The sequence below is a fragment of the Strix uralensis genome, chromosome 7, assembly GCF_047716275.1.
Source record: "Strix uralensis isolate ZFMK-TIS-50842 chromosome 7, bStrUra1, whole genome shotgun sequence".
Taxonomy (NCBI): Eukaryota; Metazoa; Chordata; class Aves; order Strigiformes; family Strigidae; genus Strix; species Strix uralensis.
The window spans coordinates 39,580,311-39,599,835 of NC_133978.1; the positions used below are offsets into that span (position 1 = coordinate 39,580,311).

General features: G+C 41.3%; 1 protein-coding gene across 1 annotated transcript in view; it reads right to left on the reverse strand.

The window, feature by feature from the left end:
* Positions 1-19,525, reverse strand: part of ADAM12 (ADAM metallopeptidase domain 12) — a 185,139-nt gene that overhangs the window by 163,714 nt on the left and 1,900 nt on the right. Inside the window, exon 2 of the mRNA XM_074875531.1 lies at positions 3,640-3,773. Coding sequence (XP_074731632.1) covers positions 3,640-3,773 — 134 coding nt within the window. The remainder of the gene's footprint in view (positions 1-3,639; positions 3,774-19,525) is intronic.

Sequence of the window (19,525 nt, forward strand, 5' to 3'; positions counted from 1 at the left end):
CCCACAGTTACAACCTTTTAAGCACAGAAATGGAGCCAAGAAACCCTTAATGCCCATGTGAAAAGCTTCCTGCCTAGCACTTGTCTCTCCAAGAGAAGGCACGTGCTTCAGGCCTCAGTCTAACACAACCAATATTACCTGACCTACAGCTCCTGTGATGCAGGGATCTGGCACACATTAACTAGTGTGTGTCCCTAACAGGGTGTGAGGATAAATGCTGAAGCCAAACAGATGGTCTTCTAAAAATCTTCCCTAAAGTGTTCTGTGTACTAAAACATCACTTACCCAACTCTCATCAAACTTGGCTTGATTTGTAAGTCTCAAGCCAAGTTTGAAGAAAAATATTCAGCTGGAAACATGAAGGGAAAAGAGTCTTTTTCCTGCACTTGAATAATATAAAAATGAAACAATTTTGTTCAAACCTTAGAAAAACTTAAGAAAAATAGAACCCAACCCTCCTGGGTTTAAACCAAGCACTGGGAAAAAAAAAAAAAAATCGACACCGAATGCAAAGTGATGAAGAAATGAAAAAGAGAAGTGGAAGGAGAACTGGAGCTATAACGTATAATGACCTATCAACACATTCTATAATGCGCACAGAATTTCAGCGAAGACGGAAATCACATCTGCAGTGAATATGGGCTGCTATTGTTTGAAAGCACAGAGCAACGTTGCACAACATTTCAGGGTCCTGATTTTGCTGTCACACGCCCACAAATACAGTTACTCATCAGTAGTCCTGACTAGCAACAACTGGGTACTCAAAATAGTAGCCGCTAATTTTAGCGGCATGTTCAGGATTAGCAACAGGATATCATATCCAGTTAATAAAAGAATGTAACTGGGCACCATTAAAATATTCCAACTGAAAATGATCTAAATTTTCTGAATTCAGCAAGCGATGCCAGGAGATATGTTAACAACCACTAACTAGATGAACAGCATCGTACAGTTGCAAAAACATACATGCATTTCCATAGTAACTTCTCTTAAGTATAAATATTTTATTTTTTAAATGTGCTTCCCTATATAAAGTGTTTGCATGAGCGTATGCATCTTTTTAAACAAGGAAGAAGCAATAGCATTTCTGAAATACTACTACCACAATGAGATCCTGGTCTTGGTCTCTCATAGCTTTGACTTAGGGTGGCAAGGGCAAGGAGAAAATCCATCCGCCCAGTAAATGATAGGTTCTCTCCAAAACAAAACACTAAATTGATACTTAGGGAAACCAAAATTCTTTAAATATAATTTGATTACATGTCTGATTTTAAAATTGGATCTTTCCTACCATTAATTTGAACTGTCATTCTTAGGAATCATTAGATGTCCTTGAAAAAGTACACCCTAACTGTATTAAAGTAAAACCAGGTTATAGCTATATAACTTTTTTATTTTTTTCTTTTCAGTAAATGTAATTTTATTCCTGCTGGTGAGCAGGTCTGTGTGTTTGTGTGATTAAACAGTGTGACTGATTTCAGCTTTTTTGCTTCTGCTCTGCACAGTGTACAGATGCACACAGTGGCACAGACAGCCCTCAACGAGAAAGTCATTAGCTTAATAATAATTCCTGACAGATTCTGAATGAGATATTCCAACAGATATTGCAGTGACTCCTGGGGTAAATAAAAGGACAGTTTTATCTTCAAGATGGGAAAGAAAGAGTATGCTGCACTAAATGACTAGTGTGGTTTCTCGGGGACTAATTGTTAAGCAAGGAGTATTTACGATCAAAGGATTGGAGAATGGGACTATCATTGTGAGGCAATTATCTATACACAAATAACTTTAATACTTTGTCATTTTTATAACCACTACATTATTTATTTTACTATATATTCTATTGCAACACCATTCCCCTGGTTACAAGTACACAGTACTTCATACTTTTTTTTACTTCATATAAAATGAAAATAAAACCGAGGAACACTTTGAAATGTGTTGAAGAACAATAGGTCCTATTTAACCATCAAATACAACAGTATTTAACTTTTGTGCTTTTGATCAATATTTATGTGACAAGCTATTCATTACTCTTCTCCTCTACCAGTTTAATGCTGTTGTTCTTCCCACAGCCTGTTCTGTACTTTTGTGTATTTAATTTATAACAGTTTCCATGGAAAAGAAGTATTCAAAGAAAAAAAGTGCTGATACAGCATGAGGATCTTTCTACCAAACCACAAATCTTTTCTAATGTTCATCTTAAACTGAAAGCAATTCTGGGAAACAAATTAATGATATAAATCACATTATCATTACTCACATAAAGATACTCTGTTGTAACTCTTTCAGAAAGCTACAGTGAGTAGCTAAAAGAACTCTATATGGAGAATGCCTGTTTCTAATTAAACGATCTAAAAATAGAGTTGCACATACATCTAGGACCAAGCCATCTGTGTTATCTCTCTAAGATAAGCCATTATACACCCACAATGATATCCCTTTCATCACTGCAAAACTAGGACTGGCCCTCTTTCCCATTTAGGAAGGGAAAAAGAAAAAGGAAACAAAATTTTAATCCAGACAAGATTTTTTTTGAAAGTCAGATCCCTTGTTTTGAAATCTCCTTTCACACCTAGTTCTGTCAGTCAGCAGCATGATTCAAAACACTGTGTCCCGCAAATGGTGGCAGTAGTCAAACAGGATTTCTCCCTGAAACACTTTCCCAATGTAATAAAGAAAGCTGTTCCTAATGGGCTGTCTGGGCTGTTTGCATTGCTTGTGTGTGATGGTTTTTGCTTGCTTTTTTTCCCTTTTTTTTTTTTTTACCTATTTAAAAAGTTAACTTTTTTCTCCTCATTCTGACAATTAAAAGTACAATATAAAAAGTAACCTGGAACAATACTGGATCTCAGTTAAAAAGGTTGGGTAAGAGATTCCCATGACATCTTCGGTGATAATAAACAACAACAACAACAACCCGTCTTCATACTTCAAGCAGGAGACCAAGGAGACAGAAAACAGCCCTTTTCTCCTAAAAACAGCTACCCATATTATCTGCCAACGTCTGAGGGATAAAAAGGAGGAAGACTTATCAGGACCTGTCAAGAGGGGGAAACAATTCCTCCTTAGTCAGAGCCGGTGACAGATTATGCCCTTGTTAGGCAAAGGGAAAGCAGAATGTGAAGGGAGACTCGCCCTCAATTCCCTCTGCAATACGTGGGATGGCATTTGGGGCCCATCTCCCATGATGGGCTCCAGGTAGTGCCTCAGGCTGCAGTCAACAAAGCAACATTATTTACACTTTTCCTTCAAGTTCTTGCTGTCAGACTGTATTTCATCAAACAAACGTGTTTGTTGTATTTGCCCCTCCCTCAGTTTTTGGGGTTGTTCTGCTGTTGTATGATACAACCTCAAGCAATGTGTGTTAACCTTGTTAAAGAAATTATTTAACTTCAAGCTTTCATTTCTGCCATCAGAAATAAGATTGCCACTTTACAGTAAAAATGTATTAATTTCAGCCAAAGACATTACCCATTTTCTTAAATTAGGTAAGTAACAATTTTAGTCAGCGGTCTACAAAAATATAAAAAAATACTAGTATAACAGATATGATGAAGTAAGTGCATTTACTTTCCCCTAAAACCTTCCAATTGTTATACACCTTGGAATAAAATAATTGACAAAATGAAGACTAACCTTTGAATAAATGCCATTTACTGGTCTCCACTGTTCTCCATTCAAAAGGAAGGGAATTGTTATCTCATAATCTTTTGACTGGTCCTTTGGCATCTGCTGTCTCGAGGACTCCAACTTGCTGTCCACATTCTCACCTAGGGACAGGGAGAAGCACTTCATGTTAGTCGGGAACAGCATCTGACAACATGAACCTTGTTATTTAAGGGACCTGGCAGCATATTTGAAAAGGAGGTAATTCAGGATTAAATATTAAAACATTATGGGGTCATACTGTCAGTGTCAAAACCTACACAAATTTTGAAGATAGCTGGGGTTCCGGGAGGGAAGTGTCAAGGTTGATTAGATGGTGAACTTCTGTAGCAGTAGAAGACAAAGACTACACATACGGACTAGAGATACCAGGATGCAAAGATAAGGAGTTGGGATGCAAGACTTAAGTAAAAAATTTGGAGAGATTTTGGCACCACTATTTAAAGTATTACATTAATCATAGATTCATAGAACAGTCTGGGTTGGAAGGGACCTTAAAGATCATCTAGTCCCAACCCCCTTGCCACAGGCAGGGACACCTTCCACTAGCCCAGGTTGCCCAAAGCCCCGTCCAACCTGGCCTTGAACACTTCCAGGGAGGGGGCAGCCACAGCTCCTCTGGGCAACCTGTGCCAGTGTCTCACCACCCTCACAGGGAAGAATTTCTTCCTTACATCTAATCTAAGTCTACCCTCTTCCAGTTTAAAACCATTACCCCTCATCCTATCAGGACATGCCATTGTAACCATCATAACTAGAGTTTGGATTTTTTCTCCATTGAAGGTGATAGCAGGGGGGAATGCAGTAGGTCACTGTCTTTTCAGTGTCATCATTAAGAGGATAAGAAAGCTGCAGGGATTTAAAAGAGGCAAGATTTTATCAGGACTATTTTCCCATAATTAAGGTAAGAAATTAGCCCAAATCCCTGTTCTCCCATCTCGCTTCCCAGATGCAGTCACACTGGACCAGATTCAAAGCAGAAGTGGTGGTAGGAGGGGGGACAGTGCCCCAGGGGGTGTAACTGGGGCCCTACCCTCCCTGGGGTGAACAAACCCTGCGGTTGCATGACACAGGCTCCCTAAGGGCAGACAGTGACTCCAGATTGTCCCTTATGTCCTTCCCATTTCTGTGAGGGGGTCAGTTAGTCCTCACGCTTTGCAAGTTGGAGTCACAGCACAGATGTAACCACCCGGTCTGGGGTTCCTGAAATCTCCAATGTATGGTTGTACTCCATTTTAACTAGTCTGTACTCCCATTTTAACTAGTCTGAACTGTGTACAACAAAAGACTGAACATTTACTTTGCAGCCTCAGCATTTCTATATGGACATGCAAGGAGGTCACGAAGTACTGGGAACCCCGTAACAGGCACATTCTCATTAGTGGAAAAAAAAAATCTGGAAGAAAATATAAACTGTCATTGAAATAATGCTCTACTCCTACACAGTCAGATGACTTCAATTCATACTACAATGTCAAAAAGCTATTTGCATGCAACATTTATCAGGTGTTTTTCTTCTCACTAAACATATGGTATTGTGCCTGCAAAAGCAGAGTCCTAAAATAATGGTATTGTAGTACAAGAGCTGGAAATGGTATTGAGAATAAATCTTAAAGAGAAGGTAGGGATGGCTTCCAGGTGCCGTGGGACAGTCAAAACGCTGGCAGGGTTTGCCACGTGCTTGACCTACCATCACACTGAGCCCTCTGGTGCACTTGTACCCCACGAGGATGAGACCTGAGTCTTCCCAGGTGCTCTAGAGATGTGTCCATCCTGCACTAAGATGGAGAAAGGCCAGCGTCACCTTTCTTCCTCCTTCTCCCCATTGCCTTTGTGCTAGGAGGTGCAGAGGGAAGGTGATGGGGCAGCGTTTCAGCAGCTAAACCATGGCTCAGGGCTGAACTATGTGTGGAAGTGAGAGGAGAGCTGTAGGGTCAGATCTGCCCACATAGCCTAGTGCTCAGTACTGCCATCCCAGCAACCTGACCTACCCTCTTTGGTCACCTATCACTCTGAGAATCAAGAGTTATGTTTTGAGCAGAATGACCCCAATTTAGTCACTGTTAGAATTAGCTTAAAAACATCTATGCAGTCATTATGGTTAGGCCGACGTGAGAGGAAGAGAAGTACAGTATTTTCCACCATGCTTTTAAAAATATGACACTTGCCCTGAAACACCAAAAAAGACCAAGATAAAGTATATTGGGGAGGAGGAAAGTTGCTTGTTATACAGGTGTTCCTGTAGAGAAAAGGTTCTCACACCACCCTCAGCGCAGCCCAAACCCATGTGACAGGGCTGAGTCTAGAAGGGATGCTCCAAACGCTGCACACGACTGCGTTCACCCCTGCGGAGGTGGCTGAGATGCCATCTCATCTGCCTAGGAGGGTCTGGACAGAGCCTCACAGATCTTTGTTCTGACTATCAGGCATGAAGCTCCCTGCACGGAACAGAAATTTATGAAGCATATCTCAGAGAAATGAGAAAAGTTTGGCTCTAGCTCCAATTTTTTTTTTTTTCTTGGCTCACTAGAGCAGTCTCAACTATATGAATTAAATGACTCAGGCCCTTTTATTTTGTAGGATTTGCATTCTGAAAGTTTCATGAGACCTAAATTTTAAGAAACCCTACGAGCATACTTTTCCTCCCATGGATGCCTTGTCTACATCGCTTCCATGCAGTCTTACACCATGGAGCTGCAGCTAGATATCAGGAAGCATCACAGTCTTTCTGATATATTCATACATGTGCAAGTTGCCTTTCTCGTTAATTCTGCAAAGCAGTAACATCACAAGATTACCCAAAACAGAAGAAAAAGGGGAGGGGGAGGGATCAGCATTTGTACATAGATGTGTTACTCCCTCATTGCACGGCATGGTCCAGAAAGTGCAACTGCTATAAAAATATCACGGGAAAAAGGAAAAATACCTACACAAAGTATGGTTCAATTTTGCCACTTCTATTCCATCACAACAGTGATGCTTGTGGTGCATAACAAAGTACGGTTACAATGAGCAAATTTAATCTTATACACATGCTTATTTATCTGCACACTGACAATGCATATTGAGCAGAAGTGTTGATAGTCTGGAGACAGACATCAAGACAGGTTTATAGGCAGCAGTTATATCTTTATTGGAAAAGATAATTTATTTGGGAGAAACAAAACAGAGAAGCTTTAGGGTTTGCAAACTCTTCTGAAGCCATAGCATTTATAAAACACAAGACCACTTTCTGTCTAGTTGCTTTCCTTCAGCCAAATATTTTGCTGCTTATCTGAATGTTTTTATTTAAATTATTGGGTGTGACAAAAATCACAGCTTCCTGCAAAAGGCGTAGAAAGCACTGCAGCCCAGTCACGGGGCCTCAATCTAAAGAGCACTTGGGCACATGCTTGATATTATGCACTTGCTTAACTCCCAACTGTCCTCAGTGTGATATATGCACATTACAGTTTCTTATGTAAATCAAATAACAATGTTTTCCTGATTTAAGGTCACTATATTTACATACTATGTATATTTCTGAAAGACTATAAAGAAACCTGTATGACTGATAGGTAAACTCTAGATCAGTCTTTAAATATAAAAGTAAGGGAAAAATAAAAAGGTAAATCCTTTAAATAGGATTCTGCAACCTGATTGCAAAGTTTCAAAGAACACGCTGCAGAAAATAAGGGATCGCAGCCAAGAAGAGCGACCCACACATATCCCTTCGAGATGGGAAAGGTGACAGCATCTAAAGGGCCACTGAGCCTGACTGAACAACAGGACACAGACAGAAGAGATTCTCCTAGTTGAGGAGGAAAAAAAAAACCATACAAAACATAAGAAGAGAGTCAGGTCCAAAAAATGTAGGCAGAGAAATTGAAGCGTGAAGGAAACTCTGAAAAAATGGGACAAAGAGATGTGCAGCCCCAGAGCAGCCCCGAGCCTGAGCAGTGGTGTGGGCTCCTGGGTAGGTACAAAGGTGGGATGGCTGCTGGCAACCTCAGAGAGCCTTCGGCATGCACGACCCTCACCTCAGGCAAAGCTGGGAACACCAAAGAATTTATCCCAGTGGGGTTACTTCACTCAGTCTCTTGCACAATGTCTGAACAAAACACACTCCCAGTTTTCTCCGTTGGTTTCGGGCCACCCATCTCTGAGTGTAAGCCTGGCTCTCACAAAGAGCGTCCGAGGGGCACCAGGAGAGGAGTGCAATGGGACGGGACTGGACATCTGCACTAACGAAGGGTTTCCATCACCTTGATCACATCCCGTGAGCTCCCAGTGCTGCAGTTCTTCATGTGCGCAGACGTGCTGGTATTTCCTCTCTGCCACTCTTCATCTCCTTTACCCATTTTCATTATGATTTCTTTGAAGCTGGAACCATTAGAGTTGTTTGCATTACATTAATAACGAGGCCTCTTCTCTATGGGGACTCTTGGTATTACAGCAATATAAATAGTGTAATAATTGAAATCAGAGAATTTAAATTTCAGTAACGTGTCATGAGAGGGGAAGAAAATCAGGCCATCTGTACTACCAGAAACTTTTATTAGACCCAGGTTTCCTATCTTTTGTGTCACATGCACCTACTTACTCACCTACTTATTTTCCATTTCAGTGAAATTCTGTCCAGCTCTTCCTGACGCAAGCTTGTCTCCCACTTTTTCACATGAAAAACTTCACAGTTGTGTCTGTTTTCTATTTTCAGCCTGCACTGAAGGTAATGCTTTTGATCCACAAGCAGCCCACAAGCTGATGTAGTGCCTTTTATTCTTTTTTTTTTTTCAGTAATATAAAAGATACTTTGTACAAATAGTGAGATGAGTAGATGTTATCTGTCAGTGACTTTTGTGTGGCTTAAATATTTTTCATCTGCCACGTACTTCTACAACTTTTCTTCTTTGCACAGTATCATACGAGGACTTGTTGGCAAAGTAGTTAAGAATAGTTTTCATCTTTTTGCTTTGTATTACGGTTCCTCCGAGCTCTGTGCAAAATAAACTCCAAGCATGCAATGTGACATCTTTGTTTAACGGCTGCTGCCTCCTGAAGAAGCACAGACACACTTCAAATTTGCATTTACTTAAAATTAATAAGCTTTTAGTCGGGCAGTGCAATTTATTTGTCCTTATGATAAACAAAAGGTGAAAGCTCTCAATACTGAGTGTGTCTGGATAAAATGGGCTGAAGTGGAAGGAGAAAAAGAAAATATTCCTCCAACTGCACACCCCTACCATCCTGCTAGTGCTGGTTTTGCTGCCCGCTGCCCTGGCACGGCACAGGAGAGAGGAGTCAGACCTGGGGCAGTTTATAAATCCAATCCGTCTATTAACATATGGATTTATAATAAAGCCAACGTATGACGCTGTGCTTCCTTCCTGGGGTGAATGTGCATGTCCCATCCCCACGTCTTGTCCCATGCACGTTAACATGATTCCATCAGGGTCCCCAGGCACCCAAGGGCTCTAACAGCCCCAGCACCCCACTAAAGCCCAGCCCAGGGCCGACAGCCCCAGCGATGCTGTGGGATGCCCATCTCCAGCCCAACTCCAGCCCCCTCCCCAACGCACTGCACCCAGACACCCTTTCTGTCACCCACTGCAGTTACTGCCCAGTTATGAAAATAACGGACACGGGGGGATAAAAAAAAGGCTAAATTAAATTAAAGTATATTATCCTTGTGTTACCTTTCATATTGCAGATGGGCTCAGAATTGTAAGTCACAGCCTATCTACTCTTTCCTCTGCAACAAAACACCAATGCACCGGAATAATCTTAGGATAGAAAAGAATAATAGAACAGAGTAATCTTTCCGCAAACTCAAAACAGCTAACAGCACTGCTCTGTATCACACGGCTTTGGCAACACTGTGGAAGACAGAAAGGGCATACTTTCTCCATTTCCCTCCTTGTTTTCTCCAGCTTCCTCAGTTTAGTGCAGTCAGTGGGTCATTTAGTCAGTGGTCCAGCTTAGTGCAGTGGAGGGGTCATTTCTCGCTACGGAGGAAGGGCTGTATACATGGCTGCATCCAGCACTCACTGGACCACTGGCAATGAGTTTTATGGCAGGGAACTGAGGCATTGTCGGAGGCTCTGCTGCCAGACAGCTTCCCCTATAGCCCAGGCTACCTCAGGTCTGCTCTGTGCCACCAGCCCCAATGAGCTGGGCAGGAGTCCCAACAGAGCCACCACTGCCTGCAGGGATGTCCATCACATGGGAAAGAGCTTTGTCTCTCCCATTGGTTGCTTTTCTCTCATGTCTTATTTGGGACAATTCTTTTATCACCTCCAGACTCAAAATCAAACTTCTAAAAATAAAATTACCAGGCTTACACACTGAGAGAGGAGGACCAAGAATTAGCGCTTCAAGATGTGGGTGAACTTCGGAAATTAAGAAGGGAGAGAAACTATGTAAGGAGTAGAGACTACCCACCAACCACATCGCTAACCAACCAGTTAAAAGAAGGTTTCTACCAAGGTTCACTAAGAAAATGTATTAGGATCAGTCTTAGTATTTCTATCAGCAACCTTTACTCAATGTGCACAAGTGTCCTCCTGAAATGCAGTGCTCCAAGTTAGGAGATGACATCTGCACAGAGAAGGACTGGAATATGACAAAAGAATCCAGTAACTTGCAGGCTGGAGCAAAGGATTAAAACCAAGTAGTACAGAATGGAGGGTCATACCCTTAGGGACTAGTAAGTTTTTTGCTCTAAGCAGTAATCTTCAAAGGCAAATGACACCAGAAACCCATACACGCTGTTCAGTATAACACTGATGTCACCTGAAGCAAAGGCAGTCCTGGAAGAATGCATCAAAAGAGGTGTTTCCAGTGAATATCAGATATTGAAGTTACTCCTGAGAGTTAGCGATAGAAGCACATCTGGAATACTGCGGGCATTTCTCCTCACCTGCATTCACAAAAGATTAATTCAGCCTGGAGCTGGTGGATCGGAAAGGCTGCCAGAGTGAGCAGGGAAGTGGAAAGACTGAATTACAAGAAGGGAACTAAAAGAATTAGTTTGCATAATCTAGAAAACCAAAGATGACAGGACCCATGATTGTCCTTTAGCTTTATATACATCTTGGTATTTATCTTGCCAGTGCTGATATATTTATAGATGGCAAGAGTATAAAGTGGCTATACATAAAGTTAGATAGGATTGCAATGCAGAACTTCTGAGCAAAGAGGATCACATCCAGCTCTTGTGCATCAAGGAGAAAAAAATAAAAATCAACTTCCTTTAAATGGAAATTGTTAACACTAGGACTCAGACTATATCATGCCAAAAAAAAAAAAAAAAAAAAGTGTCAACTATTCAACTATCTGGCCAAGGAGCGGGGATGTGTGCTTCCAGTCCTCTATTTCACTCCACCTTCCAGCAAAAGCCAAAACATCACCCAAGTTAAACATTATCCAGCCACAGATCTTGCTGAAACCACCTTCTAGAATGGTACCCATTCTGTTTGAGACAGGAAAATTAATAAATTGTCACTTATTAATATGACAAAAATGCAAATTATAATAATATCTGATAAAAACCAAGAAAATGCTGCAAAATAAACCAGTACAAAATTTCCAGTGCATAATGGTTAAAGAAAGAAAACCCATTAACTTGCATAGGGTCAAATAAGCAATAGTTTGCCTTAAAGTCAACTGTCCATCCATCTTAAATGTTATGCTAACCACCAGATGAAAACACAGACACCCTCTCAAAAGAAAGGACAAAAATCAGAAACTCCACCACACTGATGAGGTACTTCTCATTATCCCACTAACAGCACTTACACAGCTTTAAAAAAGACAGCACATAACATGCCAGACTCTGCCCTCATCTGTATGCAAGCACAAAAGTCTGGGCAAGATTTGACTGTGCATAAAATAAAAATCTTATCTCTTGCAGTAAAGTTCTTATTAGTTCAAAATCTTAAATTATTTTTCCAACTAACCTTTGCACATCTAAGCAGTACGTCGATTCTCTGTACAAAATCTAGTAAAATTAGTCCTTTCATGGCATGCCTGGAAAATAATTATTTAAAAAAAAAAAAAAAAAAGGCAAGCCACCTAACTAAACACAAAGTTTTACTTGTTTTCTCACTCCTCCCCCAATTCCCGAACCTAAGACCTCAGGCATTTAAGCACAAGTAACTTTTGGAAAACAACTAATTCCATGGATCTTCTTGGGCTTCAATCTTGTCTTTTCCTTCACATTGCAAAATTACTACTCATGTACAAATTTTTTTAAAACATCAAAAGTCAGCAAAGGTCTTTGATGAGCTTGAGGACAGGCAGCAGCAAGACGACTCCACGCATCTCTGAATTTAATTTTCTGTTCTTTGAGTTTCTAATGGAGAAAGATCGTCTCTCCAGCTTGACAGGTCTGTCAACTTTGAACTGATCTCTGTGTGACTTTGCATCATGTCCACTTGATCTTTCACACTAAGCAGCTTCACGAGCACTGGCTGCTCAGATGAGAAATACGAGTTTGAGACGCACTGATCCCCTTTAACTAAACAGCATTAAAAACATGCTTTTTAATATTTCAGTTTTATAATTCTAAGAACTACCTCCTGTCATCACTTGTTCTTGTATGAGTTATTCCCTTCCTTAATCTAATTCTGCTGATGAAATAATCTGCGACAGGAAACAGCCCTCCCACCCCTCCCCCACAAAATCCTATAAACTCCACGGAAAAAGTCACATGTTCGACATTTTAATATGGACATAGGAGTGAAAGCTGAAATTTGAAGGTAACTTGCTGTTCTTCTCCACTAAAGGCTCTGTGGTCAGTGTCACTGCGTGACCAGCTGAACAAACTAATGACACGTTTTAAGGCAAAAAATAGAGAGAGAGGGGAAAAAAAAGAAAAATAAAATGTTCATTGTGGAACATACCCCCTAAGCAGTTGGATCATCTTAATCTTCAAGCTTCTGTAATACAACTGTTGGAAGGCTCTAAGTCTGCGCACAATAAAGTGCTTTATTCAGGGAACCATATGACTCCATCAGTCATTCAAGCACATGTTTGGCACAGATTGAAAGTGAAAAGCATAGCTAAGTCAAATATTTCAAAACTGAACTTGTCTTTCTAACACACATGGTTTATATATTGGTGTAATATCTATATAACTTTTCTGTTCTCGTACACGGTAATGTCATGGCTAACGTACAAAATGATGTCTGCTCGCTAGGCAGCACCACTCTTCTTGGGAGTTAACACATGCCAAAAAGCCATTTACTAGAAAATTAAAAGGGAACTATCACACTTGACAGGTCCTCAAGAAAACTGTAAAAAAAAGCTTTTGTTCATTCTAATTCTTGAATATCTATTTCTCAAATCAGGATGCTACACCATTCTTCACTAGAGAGCTGCGCTGTAACAAATCCAGGACAGCCAGTTCCTTCCTCATCATGCGCCCGAGATCTGTCTCCTCTCTGCAGATGAAATATTGCTCATCATACAGAGTTACTCCTGCTGATGCAAATGCGATTAACGCAATCTTGGGAGAGCACAGTGTGATTAAAGCATAAGTAATGTGAGAAGGATTTGGGCTCTCATTATACAAAATACATATTGAAATGCACTCAAGGAAAGAAGCCAGTGTATCTCAATATCCTCCCTGTTCTCGAGAACAAAATGTGACAAGTGGAGTTTTGAGAACAACATTTGCCATTGACTGCAGGAGGGGGCAGGGAGACTGCAGAACTTTTCAAATAGTGAAAACTAAGCCTTATTACGTGTATAGAATATATACATATACTGTATTTGGGAAACAGCTGTCCAGCCTCATTTGTGATGTTATGTTTGACTGAAGAATTACTATTCAGGACCAGTCCAAAGACAGAGTTGTCGTCTTTTTTTTTTTTTTTCCCCCTAGAAGAGAACATTTCAAAATATGAGAGAAATAAAACAGCAAAGCATTGAACCGGAGGGCATTTCGGCACACCAGGTGATGGGCATGTGTCGAGAGGTTTCCCCCCACGGAAGAGCTTAGCTCCTGGAGTTCATAGAAGAGGGCAAGTTGTAAATGCAAGATTCAAACCCAAAGCGGCTTTGAAAAGTAAGTGACATAACGGCTTAGGAGAACTTCTGTCCTCTTGCTGCAAATCCTGTTTTAAGCTTGCTTCTGTTCTAAGTCCTGATGCACACCACATAAATTGGCCCAGTCATTCTTTCTCATGAAAACAAGCAGGAGAGGACTAATAACAGGTGAAAAATATTGAGGGTTGCACAATGCCTTTCCCACAGGTATTTCCAGGATGTCATAGTGAAGGATGTCCCATCTTAACTCAGCCTCTCCCTGGCATGGGCACTACTGGGACACATCTGCTTCTTCCTCCACTGCTGCTCCTTCCCCAGTGGACCCCAGTCCCAGAGATTCTCATTTTGATTATAAACTCAGCATCAGTGAGGCAGCACTTAACAAAAACACTTATTGAAGTAGAGAAATAATAACCTGTGCTTTACAAGCACAGGCACAACTAATCCACAGAGCTCCAATGTCAGAGAAAAAAAGGTACTGAATATATTCACTTTTCAGCAACGAGTCCACATAATTACACAAAAATCCAGACCCAGCGTCCCTCTCCAGCTCCTCCCCTCCAAACCCTCAAGAAAGGCTAATTTCCACTGAATGAAGTTCAAAATTACTCCCCAAACTACAATTTCCTCTCGGGTTTTTAAAAGGTACAGTACAATCCTTTTCTCCAGTGATTTACCAGCGTCCCTCACTGAGTACAAGGAATCCTTAGCATAGCTGTATTGAGGGATGTTCCTTCCCATATACAATCATCAGTGAAAAGAACTATTGAGTGGGAGTTTGAGCTGTGCTCGTCACACACACACACAAACCATCCATTTGGATGTTCGCTGGGAAATCACACTGAAAACACAGCAAATCCAGCAGAAGCAAATTTCAGTATTAATTTAGGTAAAGGTGCATGGGAAATGATTTGTAGTTCTTTCCCCAAGTCTAGCAAATGAGCTACTGGGCTGCAGAGATAGTATCATATCCATCATGTGCTTTTGTTTGTCTGGGGAATACCTGCTACCTGCATTACACAACAGCAGAAAAAAACCCATTAACTGCACCTGTACTAACAGAAGCTGTCACTGAAGTGTGTCTTCCTAGTTTTTGAAACATGAACGAACAGAAAACTTAGTTACTTAATGTTCTTGAAGCCATCTATCCTGCTCAGGTTTATGTCTGTGACCTTACAATAAATGTCACCATAAGCATTGGATTGGTCCATAACTCCTGACTTTCACAGGCTTCTTCGCGAGATGAGCTACAGGAGTAACGAACATTTATTTTTATTATTTCCTCAGGGCAGGATATCTTCCCAGGTCACTAACACAGCTTTCCTTATCTAGCCTACACATCCTCTGATCCTGTCAAGCAGATTTTAAATGAACAGCACAGAACATCAGCACCAGGTTGTACAAAGGAGCCAGATCCATGGAGGCGAGACAACTCATCCCAGATGAAGATCAGACCCACAAACAAGGAACACACATGACACAAAATAAACAGACAAGCTCCTTCTTTCTAAAGTGTGAAGATTTCTTCTGCAATGACCCTGCACCTGCCCTTCAAACACAAGTGTTTACCCAAAGTGTCTCTTCAGTGGGGTGCATTTTCCTCACTTAAAAGGCAATAGATGAAGAAATAAATAGTATTTCACTTGGAATGCTTACCTCATGCTTTAAAATCTATGTCAGAATGCAAGAGTGGTTTTTAACCTGCATACAGTTTTATGACCTCCAATTCAAAAAGGAACGTGGATCAGAAGTGAGATGCTGCATCCTTCCCTGTAAACTGCAGAGGCCACATTTTATTCTCAGCTATAGCTCTGTCACCGCTGTGTGCTCAATGGCGGAAAAGGAATGCAATATAGACTTAAATAATCTGGACCATTTGGTTCTCCTCTAATCGTTGATGTAACAGGATCTTCAGCACTCTACCACTGCTGCATACAGACAGTGTATTCAGTGCTGCTGAATAAAGATATTGGGGATGCTCATCTCCACGTGTGGTCAGGCCCACATGCTCACCCTATTAAATGTAGAATTACGATGATTTTTTGGTCTTAATTTTTACATGACTATATCAAAACAAAATCCCATAAACACTTGGATTCGGTGAAGTTTATATTCTAATATATTCTTTCAGAGGTAAGCAGTCACACATGGAGTTTATCTTGCTTGATCAGCTGTTTTCAGAATTAGAACACATTAAATAGAAGCAAGAAAACAGCAAACTTTCGCCGTTGTCAGAAGATTTTTCACTTAATACATGACATACCCTATTAGCCTAAATTTGCAGGGACTGACACAGTTCCTCTTAACAAATATCTCAAAATAAACTAGTTAAAGATTCTTTTGTTCCAAATTCTGTGTCCAGCTGTGTATTATCCAGCATGGTTAACAGGCCATGAAACATTTCACTTCTTGCCTTATTAGATCATAGAGTTTGGAGAAAAAAGAATGTGTTCATCTAATCAGTGGTTTCATCATGTTGACCTTGTGAATGGACAAACCCTCGCCCCTAATCTAACCAAGTATTTCTTATCCTAGCTCCAAGTCATGGAAAGCAGCAAACTCATTTATATGGGGTGAAAAAAATTAATGAAACAACACGAAGTGATTTAACAGAGTAGTCAGCATTTCTGATTAGATGATGCAGTTCATCAAGTCACTTTCTGAAGCACCAATGCCAACATCACACTCGATGTCAACATCGTCTCAAACTCTTGTGTAACACTAAAAAGAAAGGGGTCAACATCCTAGAGCAGAAGTCTCCTAAGAAACAATACCTTTTCTCAGTGTGATACTTTTATCAAAAGGATAAAAAATTAATTGAAGCACTTTGTTTTGTGTTAGCCAGAAACAAAAGGGATTGTCCTTTTGGACTGCACTGTCCTATCAAGAATCAATTGCAACCCTCTAACAGACTTACTCCAGCTGTGGATTTTTAATTTAGTTTGTCATAGATTTGCCCTAGAGACTCAGCAGGGCCTAAGAGAAGCCTCTGCAGGTGTGATTTAGGCCTTTAGTGCTATAAAATTTTGGACATGATGTGCTTTTGTCCTAGGAGTAATCTGAAAAGCCACTTGAAATGCAAGTACAATGTGCATGCAACAGGAAGAACACAATCTGAGATGATGTGGACTAAAACACAACAACTTGTAGAGGGAAAAAACCCATCAGAAAAAGGGATTAAATAAAAAATCCCTCCAATATGAAGAGCATGAAGGGCGTGAGACGCAGAGCTGGGCAGAGCCTGCTGGTGTAGCAGAGCCTGGCCACATAAACGTAACAGCATTTCAGACCTAACTCCAAACACCCTAGAAATGTCACTGCTTGCTTTACAACTCTCACAGCAAAAGCCAAGGCAACACCCCACCCCATCAGCAGTCTCCAAAAGCCAGGCTCTCAGACAGGAGGCCTGGCAGCACCCCCAGCAGAAGCTGGGCTCTTAAAACACCCAGGACACGCGCTGCTCGCCTGCAACACCACAGCCCTGGGGCACGAACCGGGCTGCCCAGAGGATGCACATGAATACTAATAAAACGCAGCCCAGCTGGACTCCTCAGACAATTTGCACTGGCAATGTGAGAGATGTTAGAAACCTAGGGACCGCTAGTGATAAATCTGTCAGGATTAGGATATGCGAGGTCTGAACAAGGCTTGTGGTAGACCAAATAAACCTTTACATGAATCCAGCCTTCTTAAAACAGAATTTCGTGATCAATAGCATCGGCAGCAGCTGACAGCCTGAGTGGAAGCAACAGATAAACACGGCCCTGATCTGCTGCAGTCACTCATGTGTTGTTAAAAAAGTGCCACCAGGGCAGCCGCCGCACTGTGAGCGGATGAAAAGCTGCCCAAAACACAGCCTGTCAATCACTGCTTCAAGGATGCTCTTTGTGGCTGGCTGGAGACCTTTCCAAAAATCTCAAGGAAAGCAAGAGAGGAGAAACTCAACAAAACACCAGCAAACAACCCAGCAGCTCCCCAGCAAGCGGGAGAGTTAACGATGCGAACATGATTTGAAGAGTGGGCATAATAACCTCAGCTGGTGTATTTTGGCATGGATCTGTGGAGCCCCGTGGACAGTGACAGCTCATGCCAGGCTATCTGCAGGGGACCTGATAGGGATAATCGTCAGACAAGAAGGTGATTATACACAGACTGTAAATATCTGCCACAAACGTTGGAACAGTTTGAAAGAAGACAGTGTTTGAAAGTAAGCTCTAAAACACAGAATGTGTTGGAGAGATCAGGTTTAAAGCAAGAGACAAGGAAAGATTTCTTCGTCTATTTCCACTACAGCCAATGCAGTTGCAATCAGTAAAAAAACTAAATTCTGACAGAAAACTATTTTAATTGAGGGTAAAGAATTTTCAACTGAAATTTTAGGATTTGCATTTTTCCCCTGTTCTTCATCTAATACCTAATATCCAAAAGAGATTTAAGAGTTTACACACACACACACACACTAATATGAAGTTTACCTTTACACACCATCACTGTCATTATCTGCCCTGCAGATACAGGAAGGCCTTGACTCTGCAAAAAGCTTATACAGATGTAGATTTTGGGGCATTTAACTAAATCTGTAAAATTAGATTTTATCCTACTAGCTATTGTCGTCCACCAGGACAGCAAAGCTAATTTTGCTTTGTTAAGGCTGGTACTTCAGTTAGTTTTCCTTTTTGTCCATGTGGTCCTTTAGCCAGCAACCAAGAACCAGCACTACTGAAAAGTGGAAAAGGCAATTGTAAGAATGTAAAACTTGGAAAGGAAACTAAAAGTGAGCAGCAAGGCTACTCTTAAGTTATCTAGCCCATAACCTGATAGTATCTGTTCAATACTAGAGTTGTTACTGGGGCAGTCCCACATTAGGCATGTCTCTTGCCACATTTCAAACCTAGTTTTCAAGGCATATCGTAACTTAAACTTCTGTCTTAATCACTAAGCCTGTGTTTATGTAAAAATTAGGATGTCCTGGCAGCACCTCAAATCACTAACACGAGGCCCAGAGCAGGCACAGCAGTAAAGCCAGCTGAGGTACAAGTTGCAGAGCTTCAAAACGCCCGGTCAAGATGTGTGCCAGCACAGCTAAGAGGACTTTTCGTCACCGGGCAGCTTCGCCGGGTCTAGAAGCATGCAGCTGTAACTTTCAGCACCTCTGCGACCAAGAAAGCAGCACATGCTCTGGCAAAGCTAAAGCTGTTCTCTACTTCCACAGGAAAAAAAAAAACAAAAACCAAAACGGAATTAAAGGAGAGGATGCTCGCTGAGCATGCTGGCTGCAGATGCAAAAGAGCAAGTTATAGACATGTTATGGAAAGAATAGGAGTTGGAGAGGTGTAGCAAGGCAAACCCAAAATCCATCTGAGCTGCAAGGGCCAGCAAGCACCGCTGACGCTCAAGCTCAGACATCTAAAGATGGGCACCATAAAGATGAGCAGCTGACACAAACTTAGCCCTGATGAATTAAACTCTCTGTAAACATGACCTTAGAGGTTCAGCTTGGCTCTTAGGGAATCCCAAAAACCAGGTAACAGGATTTCCACCCCCACGTACCATTCCACTCTCTCATCTGTATGCTAGAGCTAAGTCACCTACAGATTGCCCTCATATTGCAGGGACAACTACTTTGAGGGATGTTCATTTCTTCATTTCCATCATATGCAAATGCTTGAAGCACCCTACCTCACACTTTTCCAAATGTGCAGTCAAGTTTACCCTCTGTCCTAGCGCACCTCCAAAACATGGGAGGGCCTGGCCAGCCAGAGTGGCTCCCAAGCTCAGAGAAGGGGGACGTGCTGCCTCGACCCACACAAACCCACCCACAACCCAG